Source organism: Wolffia australiana, chromosome 1, assembly GCF_029677425.1.
Source record: "Wolffia australiana isolate 7733 chromosome 1, ASM2967742v1".
NCBI lineage: Eukaryota > Viridiplantae > Streptophyta > Magnoliopsida > Alismatales > Araceae > Wolffia > Wolffia australiana.
The window spans coordinates 13,501,087-13,518,083 of NC_135835.1; the positions used below are offsets into that span (position 1 = coordinate 13,501,087).

Sequence of the window (16,997 nt, forward strand, 5' to 3'; positions counted from 1 at the left end):
GTCCTTTTCTAGAGACAACATGTCCCAACACAACTCCCTCTTGCACCATGAAGTGGGACTTTTTCCAGCTCAAGACTAGACGCTTGTCCACACACACTTTAAGGATGTTAGTCAGGTGGGATAGACAACTGTCAAAACCTTGACTGAAAACAGAAAAATCGTCCATGAATATCTCAAGGCTCCCTCCTAGAAATTCAGAGAAAATTGCAGTCATACATCTTTGGAAAGTCGCCGGTGCATTGCACATGCCAAACGGCATCCGTCGGAATGCAAATGTGCCAAAAGGGCATGTAAAGGTGGTTTTGTCCTAGTTCTCGGGGTGAATAGCAACCTGATTATATCCCGAGTATCCGTCTAGAAAACAAAAAAAATCTCGACCTGCCAATCTATCTAGGATCTGGTCAATGAACGGCAAAGGAAAGTGATCTTTCTTCGTTACCGAATTTAACCTTCTATAATCTATACAGACTCGCCACTTCGCGGGTAGACGCGTTTGGATCTCTTCTCCTCTGTCATTCTTTGTCACTGTAATCCCTGATTTCTTCGGAACCACATGTATGGGACTGACCCATTGGCTATCTGAAATAGGATAGATGATGCCCGCATTTAACCACTTGAGGATTTCTTCTCTTACTGTATCCCACACCTTCGGGTTTAATCTTCTTTGGGCCTCTCTGACAGGCCTTGAATCCTCTTCTAAGAAGATTCGGTGTGTGCACAGCGAAGGGGATAATCCTTTAATATCAGCCAAGGTCCAACCGATGGCCTCCTCGTTGTCCCACAGAACATCAAGTAATCTTTGCTCTTGCACTTCATCAAGAGAAGAGGATATGATAACTGGCTTAGAGCGATCTTGAGTGAGGTAAGCATACTTTAATGATGTCGGTAGCGGTTTGAGCTCAAGTGGGAATTCGACTTCCAAAGAAAGATTTCCTTGTTGTTCGTCAACGTCCATTTCTTCCGCGGAGGCCATGACCTCTTCTACACAATCCTCAATCTCCACATCCTCATAGATATCCACTGCACCTAAATTCTCGGATGATTGTGCAGGATATTTCATCAGTTTATTGATGTTGATCTTCACACTATGTGTGTCACCTTCAGCTCAATTTCACCCTTCCCCCAGTCTGTGACTGCCCGTGCTGTGGCCAAAAACGGCCTTCCTAATATGATTGGGGCGTTGCTAAGGTTCCTTGTGGCCTTCATATCCACGACAAGGAAATCTACAGGAAAGTGGCAATGCTCTACCTTCACGATGATGTTCATCACTATACCATGTGGTCTCCGCACTGAGCCATCGGCAAGACATAACTCTACTAGGTGGGGCTGTAACTCTCCTACCCTGTACTGGTCAAATACGGCTTTGGGGAGAATGTTTATACTTGCCCCAGTATCCAGCAAGCATCGAGTGAATGTCATTAGTCCTATCTCACATGCAATCATTGGTGCTCCAAGATCTTCCTTCTTCAACGGAAGCTCATCAAGCATGATTGAGCTAGCAGTCTCACTCAGGAAGATTCTCTTTGACTTCCGTTGAGGAGTGCACATTCCTTTGAGGAACTTGGCATAGGCCGGAATGTGCTGGATGGCCTCAAGCAAGGGAATCTGAATTGTGACCTTTTTGAGGGTGTCTAACAGGTGGTCCTCGCTTTGGTTCACCTTCACTCTTTCTCTATTCAACGCTTGGAGAAACGGTACGGGCGGTTTATAGTGAGCTGGATCGGGATCTAAGTCGGTGGGTCTCTCTTGGTATATGTCTTCATCCTCAAGATTCTCTTCAGAACTTTCCTCGTTGTTGACCACCGCCTTAGTTGGGTCTGCTGCCCTCGTGTCCTGATCGTCATGGCATCCCAGTTCTCTATATGGATCCGGTAATATCTTGCCGCTTCTCAAACCCGATATAGCCAGTGCTTCGTCCTCCAGATTTGCTTCTATATCAATATGATTCACATTATGGGGTTTATTCGACGAAGATGGTCCTAAATTTCTAGGATTTGGAGTGGGCTGTGAAGGTAATTGATTGGATAACTCGACCTTTTTACCCTTCATTTGCTCAATGAGTCTCTCAGACCGATCTTGTCGTTCGGTCATCATTTCCATATTTGCTGAAATGGTGTTAAGTTTATCCATCATTTGCGCTAAAACGTTGGTTATTTGATCCGATTGTGATGCAGGGTGCGGTTCAGGTGCAGGGAGGGCAGGTCGTAGTGGAGCTGGGAGCACTGGAACCAAGGGTGGTGCAGGCAGGCCCGACATGTATGCTGGTTGTTTAGTGACACTAGATTGAGGAGCATGATAGGACTGCTCATGGTTCCTCCTGTATCCTCCAGGCTGTGGGTATGCGTTATTATAATATCCATGGGAACTGCTGCTATAATTTGTATTTGGGTGATTAGTTCTCCCTTGTCGGCCTTGATTGCTATAGCCACCCTGACCTTGCCGATAACCTCCTTGACCTTGAACTGCCATTACAGGACAATCCGTGTCGATATGCTCTTTGTGGACGAAGCTACCCGCTATATGTGGGTTTACCTACTGACTGTGAAGTCGGAGGTTGCACAGAATGTTCGACATTTTTGCGTCATGGTGCAGACGCAGTTTGGTCGAGGCATCCAGCGTTTTCGTTCCGACAATGCCCGGGACTTCTTCAACGCTGACCTCGATACCTTCTTTGCCGACCGGGGCATTCTCCACAAGTCCTCCTACGTGGCCACGCCAGAGCAGAATGGCATGGCTGAATGTCAGATCGGCTATGTTACCTCGACGGCGCGGACATTGCTGTTAGACTCCAAGGCGCCATGGCGTTATTGGGGAGAGGCGGTTTTGACGAGCACTCATCTTGTTAACCGTATCCCCACCCCGCCCCTGGAGTTCTCTAGCCCCCTGGACTGGATGACTGTGGCCTTCCCGAATGCTTCCTTGTGGACGGGACTCCTGCCTCATATCTTCGGCTGCACCGCCTATGTTCATGACACCTCTCCAGCACGCACGAAGCTCGATGCCCGAGCACTCCGATGTGTGTTCGTGGGGTACTCTTCCCTCCAAAAGGGGTATCGATGCTATCATCCGCCCTCTCGGCGTTTCGTCATCTTGGCAAACGTCACCTTTGTTGAGCATGAACCCTACTTTGGGGACTACTCTACCTCATCCCGCCTTCCGTTGGATGAGGCCCCTTCGGCTCCCCCCTTGGGACCATGTCCGATCTTGAGGTGGCCTACTCCGCCCGTGGGATCTTTGTCTCGTAGCAGAAGTACGTCGTCGACCTACTGGCCCTGATAGGTATGACCGACTGTGCGCCTGTGAGCACTCCCATTGATCCCAACGTGAAGTTGGGCAAAGGGGAGGATTCGCCGCTGACGAATTCCCACCGGTATCAGCAGTTGGTGGGGAAGCTCCTCTACTTGACGCACACTCGGCCCGACATCGCCTTCGCTGTCAACCTACTCAGTCAGTTTATGCACTCCCCACGGGAGATTCATCGTCAAGCTGGCCACCGGGTCCTTGCATACCTGAAGGGTTGCCCCGGAAAGGGCTTGCTCTTCCCTTGCAGCACTGACCAAACAATGAAAGTCTACACTGATGCTGACTTTTCCGGCTCCGTTGTGGATCATCGGTCTACCACGGGCTACTGCACGTTTGTCTTTGGTAGTCTCGTCAGCTGGAAAAGTAGCAAGCAAGACAAAGTGTCCCCATCTAGTGCCGAAACCGAGTAGCGCGCACTCGCTAATGAGGCCTCTGAGGGCTAGTGGATCTATGGCATCCTTCACGATCTCCGCGTGGAGTATGCTGACCCGATTCACTTCTACTGCGACAACAAGTCGACGATCGCGTTGGCCAAGAACGCTAGACAGCAGGGCCGCATCAAGCACATGGAGCGCAATCGCTACTTCTTCAAGGAGCGAATGGACGAAGGGATCTTTGACCTGGACTTTGTTGCCTCCGCCGACCAGGCAGCGGACGTCCTCACCAAGGGACTCTTCCGCCCCCTTCTTCAACGTGCTGTCTCCAAGCTCGGCATGGAAGACATCCATACTTCGCTTGCGGGGGGGTGTTAGTGAGAGAGTATCCCTCATGGGCTAATGGGCCCTATTCTATAAGCCCATTAGCCCAACTATCCTTCTCTCCCTCTTAGGGTATACATACCCTTCTATGTACTCTGTTTCGGGGCATGTCATTATCTTCTTCCTTTCCTCCTCAACAAGGACAGACAGAGATTTTCAACAAGAGGAACGAGCGAGTGAAGAGCGCCGGAGAGAAAGAGGAACAGTAAAGGGAGGAGAGAGAGAGAGAGAGAGATAATAGCTCGAGAGAGAAAGAGGGATAGAGAGGATTGAGAGGGTGAGACTAGAGCACCAAAGAGGAAGAGGGAGAGGAACGAGAGAGCTATAGAAGAGCGCCAGAGAGAGGAACGAGAGAGAGAGAGAGATAATAGCTCGAGAGAGAAAGAGGGATAGAGAGGATTGAGAGGGTGAGACTAGAGCACCAGAGAGGAAGAGTGAGAGGAACGAGAGAGCTATAGAAGAGCGCCAGAGAGAGGAACGAGAGAGAGAGAGAGATAATAGCTCGAGAGAGAAAGAGGGATAGAGAGGATTGAGAGGGTGAGACTAGAGCACCAGAGAGGAAGAGGGAGAGGAACGAGAGAGCTATAGAAGAGCGCCAGAGAGAGGAACGAGAGAGAGAGAGAGATAATAGCTCGAGAGAGAAAGAGGGATAGAGAGGAACGAGAGAGAGAGAGAGAGAGAGAGAGAGAGAGAGAGAGAGAGAGAGAGAGAGAGAGAGAGAGAGAGAGAGAGAGAGAGGGAGAGAGGAATGAGAGAGAGATGAGCGAGGAGAGATAGAGAGGGAGAGAGAAGAGCGAGTAGATATAGAGTGAGAGAGAGAGAAGAGCGAGAGAGGAATGAGAGAGAAGAGCGAGGAGAGATAGAGTGAGAGAGAGAGAGAGAAGAGCGAGAGAGGAATGAGAGAGAAGAGCGAGGAGAGATAGAGAGGGAGAGAGGAATGAGAGAGAGATGAGTGAGGAGAGATAGAGAGGGAGAGAGAAGAGCGAGGAGAGATAGAGGGAGAGAGAGAGAGAAGAACGAGAGAGGAATGAGAGAGAAGAGCGAGGAGAGATAGAGTGAGAGAGAGAGAGAGAGAAGAGCGAGAGAGAAATGAGAGAGAAGAGCGAGGAGAGATAGAGTGAGAGAGAGAGAGAGAGAAGAGCGAGAGAGGAATGAGAGAGAAGAGCGAGGAGAGATAGAGTGTGAGAGAGAGAGAAGAGCGAGAGAGGAATGAGAGAGAAGAGCGAGGAGAGATAGAGTGTGAGAGAGAGAGAAGAGCGAGAGAGGAACCAGAGAGAGAAGAGTGAGGAAAGAGAGAGAGAGAGAGCAGGAAAAGAGAGAGAGGAATGTTTGAGAGAGATGAGCGAGGAATGAGAGAGGAAGATGCAGAGAGAGAGAAGAGCGAGGAACGAGAGAGAGCGACGCAGACTGCAGAGAGAGAAAAAAGCGAGGAACAAGAGAGAAAGAGGGAGACAGCAAAACTAGAGAGAGAGAGAGAAGAGGGAGGGACAAGAGAGAAAGAGGGAGAGACTGAGAGATAAATGAGAGAGAGAGAAGTGCGCCAGAGAGAAAGAGGGAGAGGGTCGCCGGGAGAGACGAACCATAGAAAAAGATTAGCAATAAGAGAGCGAGATATAGGGGGGGTTTTCCGTCACCGGTGACGGTGACGCCGTCACGGTGACGGTGACGTGATGGGACACGCAATACATGGATGCGTGACGAAAGGGACGACTTTTTTATATTTGCTGGGACGTGTGACGTGACGGTGACATGATGAAAGTTGCATCACGCCACCGTCCGTCACATTCCGTCATCCATCCCGTCACATCCGGGGCGTCACGTCCCGGACATGCCATTCCCTATTTGTTAGTATTTCCTAGTATAAAATTAAATATAACTCCCAATATATTCTGTGAAATATTTATAAATGAGACTTGATAAGATAACCAGTTTCTCAACTTTTCGAATTCTTTTAAGTTTTCACTAGTTTCATTGGATTCAATTAAATTTAATTTATAGAATATAAATTTAATACCATTTTAATTTTTCAGAATTTGGCCTCCACGGATTCGACCATTACTCACTTTGTGCTTATAACAATATATATTTTATTTCATTAATCAGAAACCTTGAACGCCATTTTAGTCCCCTTTTTTCTAATTTATCAACTAGCAGTGTTACCATCGAAAAGATGTATTTAAGTGAATTTATTATTATCCATTCTCACATATTTTTTATTCCAGAAACACTTCAAACGAGAGCTCTAGAGGCATATCTACTAGTTGATAAATTAGTCTTATTATTTTTTTTATTTTATTCTTCCTTTGATCATCCGTCCTTTTCTTTTCTTTTTCTACTCTTTCTTTATTATTGTTTTCTTCTTTTTTATTCTTCTTTCCATCTTCTTTTCTTCTTATTTTATTATTCTTCTTCTTCTTATAGTCTTCTTGTACCTTTTTCCTCTTCGCTACATTTTTCAAACTATTTTCCTTCTTCCTCTTTCTTCCGATTCTCTTATCTCTCATCATGTTTCTTTGCCGTCTTTCTTTTCATCTTCCTTTCTTCTTCTTTAATTCTTCTCCTATTGTTAATTATTCTTCTTTCAATCATATTTCCTTTTTCTATTTTCTTTGTATACTTCTTTTTATTTTTTAAGATGGTCTTTATAAGAGAGTTTGCAATAGAGTTTCCATTTGATGACAAGTCCATAGGAACCGGCTGATCCTTAGGTAAGGTTTAGGTCCTTGCTAAAGGTGCGGACTGGGACAGTCAAACCCTAAGCATCATTCCCTATGGTGTTTTATATAATTTCCTTGTAACTGGTACTGGGTTGTAAGTTACTAGGTTCATACCAAATAACTTATGTTGTCTCTATTATTCTTGACACATTACTGACTTACTCTTAATGGGCCCTTCACCTGTAATTGGTATTCAAGCCAGTCATCTCTTAGTTACGAATTTGATGTTCTTATTTTCCAAAGCCTAGCCTGCACTGTTGCATCCAGAAGAGCATTGCCCTTGTAGTGTTACACAACAAGCCATCGAATTAAGATCACTAAAATGACAGATGCCATCGAATTAAGATCTCCAGAATCATTCACATGACAGGACCATCTCATCTAGGCTCATCTTAGTGTGAGATGATGAGCAAAAAAAGGGAGAGCATGAAGAAGAGTTTATTCCACCAAAAACACGACCCAACTTCAATATACATCAACCTCAATCTAAACCTCAAGTCACTAAGAGCCCTATCAACCTCCAGTCATCAGTTTATCCTGATTATCAGATCATCAGCATCAAAATCAAGCTCCAAGAACAAAAACGTACTCGCTCAATTGTATCCCAAGAATAACATATATTTTTTACCGACTTACAGGAATACCTCACGTGAAACGAATGGAAGAAGGCCCAGAAACAGCGGCAACCTTCTGGGCTAACTGTGATTCGCACTTGTACAATCCTTTGAGTTGCTTTTTAGCAAGACGAGCTTCTTTCCTTGCCTCCTTCACCGCAGCCTGATAGCACAGATACATAGAATCAAAGTCGAAACTTGGCGAGGACAGCTAGAACTAATGTGAATAGATGATCACGAATAGAAAACAATATCACGCTTGTCTCTGAATTTAACACTACAATGAGTACAAGCTGGAAAAAATGATAAGATGGTCACTACTTTAGAATTAAGGATTTGATTGTTATCAAAGTTGAGGATTATAAACTTATTAGGATTATGAGTAGACATAATTATGAGTAGACAATAATCCATTGGGCGAAAGATCAAGCAAATGAACCTTATTAGGATTATAAACTTGATAAAAAGGATGATGGGTACCTTTCGCTCTTTCTTTTCTTCCTTTGATTCATCAGGCTTCCTCTTTAACTGATCACACCCGACAGCTGCTGGTTTCCTTTCCTTCTCGGCAGGCGTTTTTCGACTGCGAGGTAAGAAATCCACCGGCAGCATTTCTTTGCCCCGAAGGGCAATCACTGTTTTCTTCTCTCCAAAGACTGCAGAAGCAAGATCAGGAACTTGGCGTTTCATCCTGGGCTTTCCAGGTGCTTCTATTCTGCCGGGGTGATTATCAAGATTTGAGTAAGTAGAAACTATAGTCTCACAGTCCCAAATTTCAGACTCCTCACTGCTTTCCTCGTATGGTACCAAATCTTCCTTGTTCTCATCTTCTTGATCATACATCTGAGCATATTCCGTACACTTGAGCAAAACGGCAGCCGTAGATTCTGCTAGCAGCGGGTCGATAGCTGCCTGCTCCTGGCGTAATAAGTCGGCTGGAGCAATATACTCTAATTCATCCTGAGGGAACTCCTTGAGGACTTCTTCACGATTAGTTTGGACATGAAAGTCACCATCGCTATCACTGTTGCTGTCGCTGTCGTCCCCGTATTCATATAACATTAGCTGGAAGTAAATGAGAAAGAACAGTTGTTAGAAAGCTAAATTGATTGCATCAAAGAATAGTGCAATTGAAGTCTTGAGGGATTACCAGATCAAACTGCTCATCCAGCGGCCTTCGATGCCTCAGCTTATCAGCAACTTCCAACTCGGAATCTCTTTTAATTGGAGAATTTGTAGAGTCATTCCTAAATTCAGCATTCTGTGGAAAAGAAATCAAGTCCTTGCTGCAGTTCTTGGATGTCGAGCCTTTGTCTTCCTCCAACCCTTCCACATAATTAGCTCTCAAGACGAAATCTTCCTCCAGATCCTCCACATCCAACCCGAACCTCGACAGATCACTATCATCAAGCAATCTAACCACCTCAGGATCTACAACCTTGTCAAGCTTTGCACTCACAGTCTTCGCGGCAACATCATACACTGTAATCGAAGCTGGATCAGTTGCTTCCATCTTAACTTGGAGACGCGACGCGTCATAAGCCCTCACATCGAGCGGCAAACTTTCCAGTTTAGCTTTGCTGTTCTGGTAGTAGTTAGAGCCGGCGCCCGATTTCCTAATTTCTCGAAGATGTGCCAGATAATTGTATCCATCATCTGGAAGCCCGAGCTCCAAAATCTCCCTTCGAACATGATCCGGAAGAGGCGCTTCCCCAGATCTCCCCCTTGCCAGGAAACTTGGAGCTTCCTCCTCATCAGAGCCCTCTTGAGCATCCGCGAAGACTGAATTGTTGTCCAATTCCTCGCCGCCAGCATCATAGCCGTTGCCATCATCTCCTTCCTCGGCGAACAATCCCGGGCCGGAGTAGTGAGTGTTATTGTCAACACGGACGAAGACGCGGTCGTCATCAACGGAGTCTGGAGGGGCAATGGCAGGGCTGCAGGAAGATGAATCTCTTGCAAAGAGTTGAAAGGTTGCCGAATTCTTCTTTTCAATGAACTTCTTCTTCCCCATTATCGTCCTCCACCAACTGCAGAAACCCTCTTTCAACGTTAAAATTATTCACTGAGATTGAGGAATCAATCTTTCCCCCAAAAGCCCACCCCCAGTTCTACTTCAATCTCCCCATAAATAAGAAAGAAAAATGCCAATAACATGAAAAACAAAGATTGTAAAGTTCAACGAGTTAAGGAAACACCAATCTTTCACTAATTCAAATGCATAACTAAATCAAAGAAATATAAATTACGACAAAAAATAGGATTATAAATTAACTGACATGCCCCTCCTGTCCCCTCAATTTCGGAATGGTCTCGACCGAGGTCGATGGGAGTTTGGGGTTTTCTACGAGCATACGAGCTACCCCTGGCCAGTCCATTACGGAGAAGGGCGAATAAAGCTATTCTTTTTACAACATTCAATGACAGAACTCATTCAAAATAAAAATTTCCAATGACAGAAATTTCCAATGACATTCAAAATAAAAATTTCCAATGACAGAACTCATCCAAATCCTTCCCACTTCTCCCCTTCAGCGGCCTCCCATCCTCCTCCCCCTTTGCACGGTGCAGTTTGCAGGGGAAAAACCCTCAATTCGAACACCGACCCGGGGTTTAAACTATCGAAAACTCTCTCATTTGGGTCGAATTTACGATGCGAACTCACTCAATTACGTAATCAAAAACAAATCATTCACACATACCTGTGTCACCCGCGGCGGCGATTAGGTTATCAGCCCGGGGATTCGGAGACGGTGGGAGGAGAGTCGAGCGATGGGTTTTGAGGCGAGGGCTTTCGATTTATATAATTCCAACTAAAAGCGTAGAAATAGGGCTTTCATATAATCTTTTGTGGATAATAAATAATTCCCTCCAATATTAAGGTTCGCGGAAGGATGACGAACGAACGGGACCCGGAACGCCCTCGTTCCGTCCGTCTTCCGTCGTCCGTCTAGTAGCAGCGACTGAGGATACCGGCATAACATTTGGGGGGTTCCCTTAAATTCGAACGCTTTCCTCTAAACTGCGAATCACCCTTTGTAGATAATTCATTTTGAGTGTTTGGGTCGTTGATGGGTCGACTTCTCGGTATTCCTAGTCGATTCTTCTCCGCATCGTTCTCTCTTGCCAGATTCCGCGGGCGGAAGATTAGCGGCGTCGTCCCAGATTCTCCAAGTCCGAATTCATAGAAATTTTCGCAAGAGGGTTTTTCTCCGGCGTTTCATGTTGTCAATTCCATTGTTGATCATGCGTCGGACCTAGTTTTTAGGGTTTGATCTCGATGGAGGAGAGGCGGTTTACTGTGATTCACCGGCCATGTTGCAACCGCCGGATCTTGGCCAGGAAGAGACCACGAGCGGAGAGTACTTCGAACAGCGTGAAGAAGTTGTTGCGACGGGAGATTTCTTCCAAGAGGCATCGTTCTTTCTCTATGGTAAATGCCCAGGAGAGGTTCAGGAACGTTCAGTTGCAGGTCGGTTGGTATTTTCATCTACTTCTATTTTTTGTTTTTTTGTTTTTTTAATCTGATTGGTGTGATAACATTTTTACATTTTCCGAATCCTTGTTTTCAGGATGAACTCGACACCCATGATCCAAAGGGAGTGGGTTGCTTGCAGCTCCCGTTCTTGAGAAAAAGATCTAAAATTGTTGAGATTGTAGCTGTGCAGGGTGTGATTTTTGCTTTAACCCAGAGCGGTGTTTGCGCTGCATTCAGTAGAGGTTGGGGTAGTTTAAGACAATGTAGCAATTCGTGTAGAATTTTTCAGTGAGATAACTTACCTGCTGGATTTTTAATTGCAGAAACTAATCGGAGGATATGTTTTTTGAATGTGTGCCCTGATGAGCTTGTTCGAAGCCTATTTTATAACAAAAATAATGAGTCACTGATCACGGTCTCAGTCTATGGTTCGGACAACTTCAGCTCCTTGAAATGTAGAACAACCAGGATAGAGTTTGTGCACTTCCAACTAATTTCCCTCCGTATTAATTCTCCCTCCAAATTTTCATCCATAAAAACTTATTTTGTCTGGGTTTTTCAGATACATCAAACGGGGTGTGCCTGATGCTGGATATGCGCTTTTCGAGACAGAATCCTTAAAGTATCCTGGATTTGTGGAGTTTGACGATGTCAATGCTAAAGTTTTAACATTTTCTGCCCAGGATAGGTGTGTTTCTCTCTTTGATCAATTTTTTTGAAAGAACCTCTCTAAAAATGTGGCCAAAATCTCTCTAAAAATCTAGCCCTTTTAGTGTTTACAAGGTATTCGACTTGAAGAACTACACGCTGCTGTACTCTATATCTGAAAAGAATATACAAGAAATCAAGATCAGGTGGCTAGCTACCCCATGTTTTCTTCTCTCTGTGTTTCTCGTTTCTTTCCTCCTTGACTCTCTCTTTTTGCGTTCGTTGATATCCAGCCCTGGCATTATGTTGTTAATATTTAAGAGAGCTGCCAGCCACGTGCCTCTAAAAATTATCTCGATTGAGGATGGATCTGTTCTGAAGGCCTTCAATCATCTTTTACATCGAAACAAGAAGGTTGATTTTATTGAGCAGTTTAATGAGAAGCTCCTCGTCAAACAAGAGGATGAAAATCTACAGATTCTTGATGTGAGTTGTTTCTCAGAAAATCATTTCATTGAATTTATCTATGGCTTTCTTTTAATGATTGTACAATTCTTCTAGGTACGGGACTTCCAGTTGATTGAAGTAAACAAGTCAGAGTTCATGACCCCATCTGCTTTTATCTTTCTGTACGAAAATCAACTGTTTCTCACATTTCGGAATCGTACGGCCTCTGTTTGGAATTTCCGGGGTGAACTCGTCACGTCTTTTGAGGATCATTTGCTGTGGCATCCTGATTGCAATACCAACAACATCTACATAACAAGTGACCAAGATCTTATCATTTCTTACTGCAAGGCCGATCCTGGTGGTCTGTCAGATAATGTTGGTAAGTTGAATCTCCGTTTGATAAACTTTTCAAGGATATGATGAGTAGCGTTTCTATGCGATTAAACTCTAGAATATTTTAGATTATCTATTTTTTTTGTTTTTTCTTCGAAAATGAAATAAAATGTTTTATTTCTCATTTGACATGTCAAGTGACCTAGGTCTCAGAGTCGAAGGAGAAGGGAGGAAGAAGACATGAAGATGAACAAAGAGAATTGGATCTTTTTTCCACAAAAGAAAGAGAAAGAGAAACTGACCTTTTCCATTAACACAGATAATATATACTGGTTTATTGGTCCTGTTCAGATTGGCTGCTAAGCAGGTTTACAACGGTAAAGTACTATGTCTGTATTTGCCTAGAACTATGTGCAAACAAGAGGGAAGTATGAGTAACCACAAAAATGGATTATATCTTATAACATCTTCCCTCGAGGTAATGAATGGATGTCCTTCATTCCCGACTTAGATGCAAGCATCTCAAGCTGGTCCGTGGAAAGCCCTTTGGTCAGGAGATCAGCCAATTTTTGCCTAGTGTTGTTTAGCCGATTTCAAGAATCTCGCACTCTAGCTTTTATTTGATGAAATGTCAATCGAGTTCGACATCCATGGTCTGGTCATGTTGAACAAGATCATGTGCGAGATTGATGGCTGATTTATGATCACACTGACGTTGGCTGGCCCAGCTTGTGGGAATCTTAATTCCTGGAGCATTCTCTGAATCCAGAGAACTTCACAGATCTCTTGCTCCACAGATCTAAATTCTGCTACCACACTTGATTGGGAGACGACACTTTGCTTCTTGCTTTGCCAGGTAACCAGATAGCCATGCAGAATTGAGCAGTGTCTAATAGTGGACTTGCTGTTTGCCTGCAATCTAGCATAACTGGAATCAGTATATATTTCTAGAGTCAATGACTTACCACGTTGGAAATTGAGGCCAAGCCCAATTATCCCCTGCAAGTAGCTTGCGAGTGAGAAATTTTTGGTTGATGCATAGGTTGACTATGGATATGGACAGAGTAAGAGATATCTTGCCTGGTATGAGTAAGGTTCATAAGTTCACCGATTGGTTGTTGATAGGACAAAGGATCAGTATTATGTTCAGTTTCATCCAATCTAAGGTTAAGGGTTACTTCCGAAGGGATGGATAGGGGTTGGGATTGTAGGTGTCCTATTTCATCAAGTAGATCATAAACGTATCTCTGATGAGATGGGGTGATACCACTGGACGAATGGGCCACCCCTAAACCCAGAAACTATTAAGTGGCCCTAAGCTCTTGATGCCAAATCAGGTATTAGGCTGCAGACCTAATTTAGTGTTTCGTAGGGAATCATTCCCAGCAATTAGAATGCCGTAGATGATAAGGATGGCTACATTCAAAGGTGAATGTATGTTGGTAAATAGGGTATAATCACCATCGCTTTGGCAAGTGCCGAGTTTTTACATGGCTTGAGTAATATTCTCAAGCCATGATAGAGGTGACAAACTTTACATAATTTCTTTTTCCAAAAACGAAACTTGTCCAGGGGATGCATCATATCTTGGGGGTGGCTTCAAATTAGCTTCCTCATTTAAGTTGCCGGATAAAAAATCATTCTTTACATTGAACTGATAGAGTTCCCAATGTCAATTATCTGCTGAGGAGAAGGATTCTGACAGTAGTCATCTTGGCCACTGCGGCAAATGTATTATTTACAGTCTATTCCTTATTTACCATTCACTTTGTACTTCATTGTTATGCCTATGGCCATCCAATGGGCTTCTTTCCCAGAGGAAGGGACGTTAATGGCCCGGTGTTCTTGGCATAAAGAGCTGTCATTTCAATATACATCGTGAGTTTCCAAAGCTGTTAAACAGTGGCCTCCTGAACAGTGCATGGAATGAGTGCGAGTTGAAGATTGATAGAAAATGATATATGTCTATCTTCTAAAGTCAATACTGAGGAAAATGAATCATTTCTGGCCAGTTGAGGATTGTCTCTCTGCAGATAGAGGGTGTACTCTGAAGCAGAGGTCGTTTCCTTTTCTTATGGGGCTAAACCCTGAGTACGAGAGCGCGATGAGTCAGATCCTCAATGGGGAGAAGGTGCCAAATCTGGATCAAGCTATTGGAATAGTGGCTGAAGAGGAGACTTTCCTGAAGGTTAGTTTTGAACCCTGAAGTCAACTCTGGTGGTATTTGTGGTAAAAGACGTTGACCAGGGATGCAACACGGCTATGCAGGAACGAGCCCACATGAAGACTGCCATAGGCAACTAGAAGAGGCTAATTCAAGGGATGAACTTAGGAGACTTGCCAGAAGATGGCGAACAAGAATCAGCAGTTGAAAAATGTAAATGGGGTCTTTTCATCAGAAGGTTGAGAGCAAGTGCAGCCCAAGAACCAGGTTGCTACCTCCCAGACCTGCCCAGGTGACTATAATGTTCTTAATGGTTATGCAAATTTAACTGTTGTAGATGGAATTTACCGGATGTCGGACCTGCCCAGGTTGACCTGGTAGATGACTTTGTTGACAACACAATTCACGGCTGGTGGTAGATGCCTTTCAATTATGGAAATTGGTGAGGTTGAATTCAGCAAGCTGGGAGTTTGGAGGCAGTTTTGCATGCGCTTAACTGCGTAATAAGTAATTGGGGGAGAAAGATTGGATCCATAAGACTAGAGAGGGGCCAACACCTGCTAGCAGATCATGTTCCCTACTGCTTCACATCAGTGAAGAGCTCGACCAGTTCGAGGGAGAAGATGGGCTGTTTTGTTCAGGGAACGTTTTCTTGTTTTGTTTGATGAAGATGGTTTTAGTATCCTTTCGTGCGAAGTTCTTCAGTTTGCTGAGTATAAACAACCCTCTTTTATATTAATGAAGGCGAGATGCTTTGGGGGCCATGTCCGATCACAGGCCGGTCAGGTTGCAGACGATTTTTTTTGTTTGGTGATGAAAAGAGTTGATTCATATGGCTTTTGTTCTCAAGTTGAAGGCTGACATTCCCCAACACGTTCTGCAATTCTGTGAAATGATGAAAACCCAGTTTGAAGTCAATGCCTAACGGTTTAGAACTGATAATGCAAAAGAGTATTTTAATTCCACTGTGAGCCCTATGTCTGTGGCCAAGGTATTTTACCAGAGCCTTCGTGTATTAATACCCCTCAGCAGAACAGTCTGGCGGAAAGGAAGATTAGGCACATCTTAACCTCGATCATGTCTCTGATTTTCCAAGCAAAATGCCTAAATACTACTGGGACAAGCAATCTTGAACAAGTCGCTAAATTTTGTGGGGGCCCTAGCTGTCTGCTGTATTGGCTGGTATTTAAACCACCTCTGAAGTGTTCTTTCGGCTTATTCGAAACCCTAGCTGTCAGAGGAGGAAAGAAGCATCCAGGTTGATGTAGACCAACATTCTTCTTTAAACGAAAACGAAAAAAAAAAAAGATTTCTGAAACAAGGATGCTCTTAAATACGGATCCTATTATCTGGATCCACAGACATTAAAGACACTAATAAATGAAAGAATAAAGAAAAAGTGATGAGTAAAATTGAGACAAACAAAACTTTCTAAACCCTAGATGGAGAATCGCGGAGTATGAATCGGTGTATTGTTTGATGATGATCGTTGATTGATTACAGGGCCGGGATCGCTGAACATCAGCAACATATTAACGGGGAGATGCCTGGCGAAGATCGGGGGAAACACGTCGAGGTCGCAGATTTGCCGGTCGAGGTTCCAGAACACGGTCAAAGAGGCGCTGGAAGACATTACTGCGCTTTATTACGACGAAGACCAGAACGAGATCTACACCGGCAACCGGCAGGGCCTGGTCCACGTGTGGTCCAATTGACCGGCCTTGACCGGTCAAGCATGGGTATGATGTCTTGTAACTGTTGGCCCCGCCCTCTCCGATTTCTTCCAAGAGAAATATTTTTCTTTGACCCACACGCCTTCACTTTCTTAGAGAGAGAGAGAGAGAGAGAGCTAGACCTAGAGCGAGTGAGAGGGATTGAGTGAATTGGACAGAGAGAGAGAAGCCAGAGAGATAGATTGAGAGAGCGAGAGAAAGAGATAAAGAGAGAGCTAGAACGAGAGGTAGAGTTAGAGAGAGAGAGAGGGGGTACTAGGGTGAGAGAGAGAGAAAGAGCGAAAGAGAGAGTATGTGAGTTTGGGAGAGAGAGAGAAAGAGCGAAAGAGAGAGTGTGTGAGTTTGGGAGAGAGCGAAAGAGAGAGTATGAGTTTGGGAGAGAGCGAAAGATCGAGTTTGGGAGAGAGAGCGCGAGTTTGGAAGAGAGAGAGAGCCAAAGAGAGTGTGTGAGTTTGGGAGAGAGAAAGTACAAGAGTGTGAGAGAGAGGTGGAGCGAGTGAGATTGTGAGGGAGAGAGCGAGAGAGAGGTGGAGCGAGAGTTAGAGAGAGTGAGATTGTGAGGGAGAGAGCGAGAGAGAGTGGAGCGAGAGTTAGAGCTTGATTGTGAGAGAGCTACAGTGAGAGAGAGAGACTGAGAGAGCTAGAGTGTGTGATAGAGAGAGAGCTACAGTTTGAGAGAGAGTGAGCGACTCGAGAGATAGCGAGCTAGAGTGGGAGAAGAGAGAGAGAGATCGTGAGTGTGAGAGAGACAACGACAGAGGTAGAAAGAGAACTAGAGAGAGAAAACCTGAGCACATGG

At 44.6% G+C, this 16,997-nt stretch overlaps 3 protein-coding genes across 7 annotated transcripts; 1 reads left to right on the forward strand and 2 right to left on the reverse strand.

Annotated features, from left to right (window-relative positions):
* Nucleotides 1-1,080: 1,080 nt before the first annotated feature.
* LOC144701713 (uncharacterized) lies at nt 1,081-2,133 on the reverse strand. The gene has a single exon (XM_078573487.1). The coding sequence runs from the start codon at nt 2,131-2,133 to the stop codon at nt 1,081-1,083; it is 1,053 nt and encodes a 350-aa protein (XP_078429613.1).
* A 5,212-nt stretch (nt 2,134-7,345) lies between these two features.
* On the reverse strand, nt 7,346-10,214 carry LOC144707682 (Low temperature viability protein). Its single transcript, XM_078580902.1, has 4 exons — nt 10,095-10,214; nt 8,543-9,422; nt 7,873-8,457; nt 7,346-7,555 (listed from the first exon to the last, which is right to left on the reverse strand). The coding sequence occupies exons 2-4, from the start codon at nt 9,404-9,406 to the stop codon at nt 7,424-7,426; spliced, it is 1,581 nt and encodes a 526-aa protein (XP_078437028.1). The 5' UTR covers nt 9,407-9,422; nt 10,095-10,214; the 3' UTR covers nt 7,346-7,423.
* Nucleotides 10,215-10,406: 192 nt separating this feature from the next.
* Nucleotides 10,407-16,271, forward strand: LOC144707693 (uncharacterized). 5 transcript variants are annotated; one of them, XR_013582519.1, is made up of 10 exons: nt 10,407-10,864; nt 10,965-11,112; nt 11,194-11,344; nt 11,433-11,558; nt 11,644-11,724; nt 11,812-12,004; nt 12,080-12,347; nt 14,335-14,489; nt 14,570-14,757; nt 15,969-16,106. XR_013582519.1 is itself a non-coding variant. In XM_078580933.1 (8 exons), exons 1-8 carry the CDS (start codon nt 10,673-10,675, stop codon nt 12,505-12,507), a joined length of 1,167 nt encoding a protein of 388 aa, XP_078437059.1. In that variant the 5' UTR covers nt 10,408-10,672; the 3' UTR covers nt 12,508-14,327. The 5 variants fall into 5 exon arrangements, 3 of the variants coding, with proteins under 3 accessions (XP_078437059.1, XP_078437051.1, XP_078437038.1); XR_013582522.1 differs by lacking the exon at nt 15,969-16,106 and adding an exon at nt 14,803-15,229 and having other exon boundaries at nt 14,570-14,732; XM_078580933.1 differs by lacking the exons at nt 14,335-14,489; nt 14,570-14,757; nt 15,969-16,106 and adding an exon at nt 12,500-14,327 and having other exon boundaries at nt 10,408-10,864.
* The last annotated feature ends 726 nt before the right edge of the window (nt 16,272-16,997 follow it).